Source organism: Chiloscyllium plagiosum, unplaced genomic scaffold, assembly GCF_037043375.1.
Source record: "Chiloscyllium plagiosum isolate Xiang-an unplaced genomic scaffold, Cpla_swu_hap1 HiC_scaffold_25, whole genome shotgun sequence".
Classification (NCBI taxonomy): Eukaryota; Metazoa; Chordata; class Chondrichthyes; order Orectolobiformes; family Hemiscylliidae; genus Chiloscyllium; species Chiloscyllium plagiosum.
The window spans coordinates 45,068,587-45,076,839 of NW_028270163.1; the positions used below are offsets into that span (position 1 = coordinate 45,068,587).

The following is an 8,253-nucleotide window of genomic DNA, read 5'->3' on the forward strand; positions in this document are numbered from 1 at the left end:
ATCAGCCTCTACTTCAAAATCCTATGCAAAAATATGACATATAATTTACACTTTCTATCACAGGTTACATTGGACAAGTTCAAATGAGGACATTCAAGTTTCGGCTTTTTAAAATTTTAGGCCTGCATGACTGGGAACAGTTTCAACACCCAAAAAAACCTGAAAATAGTAGTGTCACCTCTACATGAACCTAGAACCACCAACACACTTGGCTGATTTGATAAGCATACAAATCGAGAAATAAATGAATGCACATATTATTAAACTCAATGTTATGAGCTTCCAAATATTTCACTGTCTAATATTCCAAATGCTAGACACTGTATTTAAATCAATTCTATAATGAGCATCAAGTGGGTGGTGGAGTGGTAATATCACTGGATTATACCCCTGATCCACAGGCTGATGTCCAGGGGAACATAGCTTTGAATGTGAATTCAAGAAAAAAGATGAAATGAAAAGCTAGCCTAATGGAAATGGACATAATGTGTCAAATGTTGTAGAAAACCATCTAGTTCATTAATGCCCTTAGAGAAGGAAATCTGCTATCCTGGCACACATGTAACTTCAAACCCATCACAATACCGTTGACTCTTATCTGGGGATAAACAATGAACAATTCCGTTCAATTTTTGAAAATGTTGCTAGAAATGTAAAGTTCATTTAACTTATAAAAGATGAGTTCCAGATTTAATTCTGACACATTCAAATCTGTATTTTAGAAGTCAATAGCAAAAACTGATTTATATAGAAATTGTAATTGAACTGCTGTGATTAAGATGTTGTAGCATCAATTTATTGGACGTATTTCAGATTATTCAGGTTTCAAAGACACAGGTTCACATAATTTCACAAAAATTCAAGTTATTGTTTCAAATTGAGGGAGGGTGAAGAAAACAAAGTCAGGCAATGCTATTTTAGGATGAGGATGATAATCACACAGGTCACCTGAACCAGTGAGGCAGACACACAAATACAACATGACTCAAAAAGGAACTACACAAATTTCTGTCAGCAAATAAAGTTCAGGATGGCTAGATTTTATACGAAACTGAATGAAAAGGCTGGCTGGGCTAATGGACTTTCTTTTTAATAATGGACGAAAAGTGTTACTGATTTGACGGTCAGAAAATGTTAGTATGAGATAATCTAACTCTAGTTTAAAACATGCTAAATGTTACAGTACTGTCACTGCGATTCTAATCAACACCATTACGTTTGTGATATTATGCACATTGCCATCATTTCATTCCCACTTGTACAGGGAAACATTAGCCCACTTGTAATCATTTTATTTTACATCATAACAGTGTGCATTATACTTGTATTCAGTTTTAAATTGGACTGAACCAGTTGAAAAGTTTCGCTGTGTTGTCTTATAGTGCCAATTTTTAAACAAGTAGTAAGGCCCAAATTTTCTATCCAAAAACACAACGTGGACAGTACAGCACTTAGTAGGAATATTCTTTAAAATAAGACCACACAATCATTGCAGGACATTAGGAAAGAGAACAGCAACATTGTGGTAGGTCAGAGTGCTGCAATTATATAGTCTATGTATTCAATTTGCATTCTAAATATTCAATTTGACCACTTCTCCTTGCTTATATTGAAGATATCTGCTTTTAAGTCATATGCAGGTGGTCTCCAGGTTGCTAACGGGTTCCATCCATAAGTACATTCCTAAGCCAACTTGTATGCAAGTGGTAACACAATAAAATAAAATGATACATGTTTGAAGGTCAGATCATGAAAATTAAACTGAATACACCCCTGCATGGGAAGCTATTCTTTAAGGACAAGGTTCATAACTCAGCTGCTTGTAAATCGGGGACCACCTGTACAGTGTTGATATTCTGGACGTAGGTTTGCTCGCTGAGCTAGAAGGTTCATTTTACGACGTTTCATCACCTTACAAGTAACATCTTCAGTGTGCCTCTGAATGAAGCACTGGTGGTGTATCCCACTTTCTATTTATATGTTTGAGTTTCCTACGATTGGTGATGTAATTTCCTGTGGTGGCATAGTTTCCTATTGTGATGTCATTTCCTGTTCTTTTCTCAGGGGGTGGTAAATGGGATCCAAGTCAATGTGTTTGTTGATAGAGTTCCATTTGGAATGCCATGCTTCTAGGAATTCTCGTGCGTGTCTCTGTTTGGCTTGTCCTAGGATGGATGTGTTGTCCCAGTCGAAGTGGTGTCCTTGCTCATCTGTATGTAAGGATACTAGTGAGAGTGTCCTGGTGGCTAGCTTTCTGCCTGTTTGTCCAATGTTGTGTTTGTTATAGTTCTTGCAAGGTATTTTGTAAATGACATTAGTTTTGCTTGTTGTCTGTATAGGGTCTTTCAAGTTTATTAGCTGCTGTTTTAGCGTGTTGGTAGGATTGTGGGCTACTATGCCAATGAACACAGTCCGCCCATTTCTGAGCAACAAATCCAACAATCAGACAAAACACGTCCAGAAACCTGGGCCACTCTCCTACATCAAAGACATCCCGGAAATGACTGCCAGACTACTCAGACCCCTTTGGATACAGAAATGGCTCAAAGTAGAAGACAGAGGGTGGTGGTGGAGGGTTGTTTTTCAGACTGGAGGCCTGTGACCAGTGGAGTGCCACAAGGATTGGTGCTGGGTCCTCTACTTTTCATCATTTATATAAATGATTTGGATGTGAGTATAACAGGTATAGTTAGTAAGTTTGCAGATGACACCAAAATTGGAGGTGTAGTGGACAGCGAAGAAGGTTACCTCAGATTACAACAGGATCTTGATCAGATAGGCCAATGGGCTGAGGAATGGCAGATGGCATTTAATTCAGATAAATGTGAGGTGCTGCATATTAGGAAAGCAAATCTTAGCAGGACTTATACACTTAATGGTAATGGTAAGGTCCCAGGGAGTGTTGCTGAACAAAGAGACCTTGGAGTGGAAATTCATAGCTCCTTGAAAGTGGAGTCGCAGGTAGATAGGATAGTGAAGAAGACTTTTGGTATTTTTTCCTTTATTGGTCAGAGCACTGAGTAAAAGAGTTGGGAGGTCATGTTGCGGCTGTACAAGACATTAGTTTGGCCACTTTTGGAATACTGTGTGCAATTCTGGTCTCCTTCCTATTGGAAAGATGTTGTGAAACTTGAAAGGGTTCAGAAAAGATTTACAAGGATATTGCCAGGGTTGGAGGATTTGAGAGGCTAGGGCTGTTTTCCCTGAGCGTCGGAAGATGAGGGGTGACCTTATAGAGATTTATAAAATCATGAGGGGCATAGATAGGGTAAATAGACAAAGTCTTTCTTCCCTGGGGTTGGGGAATCCAGAACTAAAGGGCATACGTTTAGGTGAGAGGGGAAAGATATAAAAGAGACCTCAGGGGCAACCTTTTTTACACAGAGGGTGGTACGTGTATGGAATGAGCTGCCAGAGGAAGTGGTTGCGGCTAGTACAATTGCAACATTTAAAAGGCATTTGGATGGGTATATAAATAGGAAGGGTTTAGAAGGATATGGGCCAGGTGCTGGCAGGTGGAACTAGATTGGGTTGGGATATCTGGTCGGCATGGACGGGTTGGACCGAAGGGTCTGTTTCCATGCTGTACATCTCTATGAAAATGGTATCCACTTCACTGTCAATTGTATTCAGGCGTCATGCATCAGCCAAATAAACAGCAGCAGGAAATTAAACCAAAATAAACCAAAGAATGCTGAGAATAAAAAACAAAAATCAGAAATTGCTGGCGAAACTGAGCAGGTCAGGCAGCATCTGTGGAGAGAAAGTGGAGTTAACGTTTTGGGTCTACTGACTTTTCTCCAGCTCCAGCTGGAAACGTTAACTCCACTTTCTCTCCACAGATGCTGCTTGACCTCCTCAGTTTCTCCAGCAATTTATGATTTTGTGGCAGGAAATTAAAGCTTGGAGCTTCTGGAAGTATGAACCTAAAAAAAGTATTTCTAAATGTTCTGAAATTAGAGGAACTAGAAAACATATCGACCACTAAATGGGCTCGTTTCATGTATAATCCAAGAGCCTAAATATCAAAACGAAAAATGAACACCTCTAGTTTACTGAGGATTTGAAACTGAAACTTAAAAGAGATGTCCAAAAATAGTGGGATTTTCATTGGATTAATTTTGATTATATTAACTAGTTTGTGTTACCAAACATAGCAGACAGGACCGCCTCATTTTGAGCAAGCTCAGTTACTAACAAGTCTTAAAACTTTCTGGCTATTAGTCCAATGCTAAGCAATCTCAACTTTCCAAAGTCTTCATTATCAGAACCACATGCACAGGCTTGATGCGACTTGATCGTTGAAAACTCACTTAATTGGTTTAAAAAGCCATGTTAAGACCTTCAAACATAAACCGGTGTTTAAATAAGAGGACTGAAAGGAGTACAGTACTAACATCTGAAGGAGCTATAACATGATGATAACAGCTAAACCACCCACTGCCTGCACCATTAAGTTGCATGTTCCCTCACCATGGATACACACAACACGGCCTCTTATTGACAGCTCATTTCAATAAGATTTGCCTGAAGGATTTTAGTTCTCATCTTAACCTTTATAGAAATAAAGTCCAACTTATGAAATTTTACAATATTTCAATCATTGTATTCAGTACAATTATAAATTATGAAACAAAAAATTTTACTGGGAGAATATTCCTCCAAGTGCTACTACAGAGGGCAGAAGAGAGGCAATGACCTAGAAGTACATGACAAATAGATTTCAGCTTTAGCTCATTTTGGTGCAAAAATTGCCTCATATGCACAGAAAAGAAATTAAATAATCATTTCCAGGAACTCATCATTAGGACTCCTTCAAATATAGTGTGACAAAAATTATAATTAACACAAGCTGTTTGTAGTTATTTTACATTAGATCTGAAGTACAAATATCCTCAGTGGTTTTACTAATTGAGAAAACCAAATTAGTGTCAATCATCACTTTCCTTAACTAAATATAATTTAATAAGCCATTCATTTTCCTAATGCTGCAATCTTTGGCTAAAATATAAGGTTAATGTGGCATAGAAATAAAAATGTTATTCATGTTAATTAGAATTTTTAGTAAAACCTAGAATTATTCAACCATGTTTAAATGTATTCTGTTTCCTCACTATATTATGTTACAAACTCATTTCCATCAGCTACTTCACTGAATATGCACAACACCTGGATCCATTTCCCACTGTGGGTATGCATCAGGCTCAAAGATGTCACTTCAATAAAGGAAAAATACAGTTGATGCTGAAAACCTGAAGAGTCAGACCAACTTGAAACATGAACTGTGTCTGTGCATGTCTCTCTCTCTCCCTCATAGATGCCACCAGACCTGCTGAGTTTCTCCAGCATTTTCTATGTTTAGAGTCATAGAGTTGTACAGCATGGAAACAGACCCTTCAGTCCAACTTATTCATGCCAACCAGACATCCTAAATTAATTTAGTCCCATTTGTCAGCATTTGGCCCATATACCTCTGAACCCTTCCTATTCTTATACCCATCCAGATGCCTTTTAAATGTTGTAATTGTACCAGCCTCCACCACTACCTATGGCAGCTCATTCCATACACATACCACCCTCTGCATGAAAAAGTTGCCCCTTAGGACCCTTTTAAATCTTTCCCTTCTCACCTTAGACCTATGTCCTCTAGGTTTGGACTCCCCCACCCCAGGGAAAAAATCTTGACTATTCCCCTATCCATGCCCCTCATGATTGTATAAACCTCTATAAGGTCACCCCTCAGCCTCCGACAATCCTGGGAAAATATCCCCAGCCTATTCAGCCTCTCCCTACAGCTCACACCTTCCAATTCCTTTTGTGTCAATGATGTCACTACAAATTACATGATTGGAAAATACAATCACCTAAATTACCCAATTCAACAAAAAACTATTAAAACAAAACTTACTCGTCAAATTTAATTCCTCAACCATGATCATCAAAACCAATTATCTGATCATTTATCCCGCTGTTGTCACAGGAACTTGCTGTGCAAAACTGGCTGAACTGTTTGCCTACCTGAACAACACTACTACACTCCGGCATTGTCTAGTTGGCTGTGTCATGGATTAGGATATCCTGTGGATGTGAAAAACACAGGTGCAAATAGATAGGACAGAGGTCGTGTTACAAATTTCACGATCGTTTTAATAAACAATTTAATATCTAAGATAGTTCTGAAAATGTTGTAATTCCTAATGATCATAAACATTTCCCAGTATTGATAATTCCGTCTTTAAGTCTAAGACATGGTGTTGAGTCTACTCCAATTGGGACAGGACTGCCTCGTTCGAATGATCCAAAGTCATAGACTGTCAACACAATAGACTCAGTCACGTAGTAATAAATGGAATCCAAAAGGGAATTGAAGTAAATAAAAAGAGGCGGGGGACATAACCCATACTAAAGTACGTAAAACAGTAACTAGGAAATATGTCATCGTCATCCTTTCCATGGGTTCACATAATTCAATGGACTTGAAGCAAAAGTCCCATAAATGCCGAAGCTGATAAAATCTGGCACTGAACTTCAATTGAAAGATAATGCACAAGTTGCCAACGAAGACGATCAGACTATTACAGTCTGGACATGGGCTAAATACGACATTGCTTGTGTAAAAGGTGCTGTACCCCACCTCTCATTTGGAGTTTTCAGCGAACATTTCAAATAAAAACAATAGAACCTTGTTCACTCCCCTCACTAACATCCTAAGCACAAATGAATAAAGAGGTGGTGGGATTTGTTTATGGATGCGGGTAATTATTCAAAGCAAGCGCTCCTTCCAAAGATGACTTGTGGCTAAAAGGTTTCTTTTTCAAAAAATAAAAGAGTCACTGAAAGGTGTCCAGGGGCTGCGATTCTGAATGGGCCACCAACAGAGTTCCAGTGCGAGCCATGGAGGGGGGTTGTGTCATTGAATTGCTGGCGGCGACAGATGCCTCCAGCCTTTGTGAGTTGCAGGCGATAAATGGTCAATTCACACAGACATGACAATTTTTCCATGTTTGAGAGAGCCGAACTCTAATATTAGAATCTTGTTTTTTAAAATGTGATTGTTTCTCTACAACATCCATGCCAGAGTGTTGCAAGTGACGAATAATCACTAATATTAATGCAATCGATAAAGAGACACTTCTAGCCTAGTTTAGAATTCGATATGCAAATATATTATTGATAGCGTTATATATTTCAACTGAAACGTAAGTGTTGGTCGATTTTTTTTGCAAATCAGTAAATTACTTTAATTGCAATTTTGTTTGACTCATGCATTTCGACTTTTTGTTTCGACGGACTGCATGTTTGTAAGAAGTTAATACATTTAAATCGTGTTTAAAAGAAATGCTTTCAATGCAAATTACAGTGGCGTGCAGTTTCTCATGGATTCAACGCATTTAAACACTGACCCCCTTTACGTAATATATTAGCACCTCGATCTGTTTGCAAAAAAGCACCCTGAGCTTAGTAATCGGAATGCAAATACGTCAGTGACCAGCTGAACAGCAAAACCCAGCCTTAGGATCCTCTGTCTGCAAAATGCAAATTCAGTGTGTTCAGCTAAAACAGGAAATGCAATCAGCTCTGCAAGCCTTGAAACTTAGCACTGACATTGCAAAGCTCAAGGTGCACCAATGCATTTTGCATTAAGCACAGGTCTTTTTGCATTCTACCCAAATATCTCTCCATATATCTGTGCAAACCTTACCTCCTTTTGACAGCGACATTTTTTTCTTTTTTTTCCCCCTGCTGGGAGGGGAGGGGGAGGGGATCACAAAAGACTTTGCCTTTTCAGCTTTGCAACAAAGATGCAAAAGCTTGCTGCTTCCCAATTTTCATCCACCTGGGAATCCTGAGCGATTTTTTTGCAGCTGCGAGCTATGCAGAGGGAATGGCCGTTTGCATAACTCGGAAGCAAGCTGCAAGCAGCGGAAGATTTGCAAATGCAAAAAGCTGTTCGGTAATTACGGAGCTGCAGCTACATGATCGGCCGGAGCTGAGTTCACCAGCTCCAAACTTCTCAGCGTGTCATCACGTTCTTCCTGCTGGAGAAGAAAGCATTGTGGGAATTGTAGTCTATATTTTGAAAGAACTTTATTTCAAACCCGGGAAGAATCTTTCATGCAATATACTTGGAGCTGTTGCACGTTACTTTGCAAAATGTTCTTTAATAAAAAAAAATGCACCAGTTAACATTTCAATATAGTGTTGTTGCCTGGGAATGCAGGAGATGCCAAACACAATCCAGTCCAGAGTTCA

At 38.9% G+C, this 8,253-nt stretch overlaps 1 protein-coding gene across 3 annotated transcripts in view; it reads right to left on the bottom strand.

Annotated features, from left to right (window-relative positions):
• Positions 1–7,971, bottom strand: part of map2k6 (mitogen-activated protein kinase kinase 6) — a 133,297-nt gene extending 125,326 nt beyond the window's left edge. For 2 of the 3 annotated variants that reach the window (XM_088000680.1, XM_088000681.1), the window contains exon 1: positions 7,698–7,971. In XM_088000680.1, the coding sequence (XP_087856806.1) occupies positions 7,698–7,721 (24 nt within the window). In that variant the 5' untranslated portion in view covers positions 7,722–7,971. Of the gene's footprint in view, positions 1–6,018; positions 6,079–7,697 lie in introns of all 3 variants that reach the window. The other variant, XM_043714914.2, reaches the window with a different exon arrangement.
• Positions 7,972–8,253: the final 282 nt, after the last annotated feature.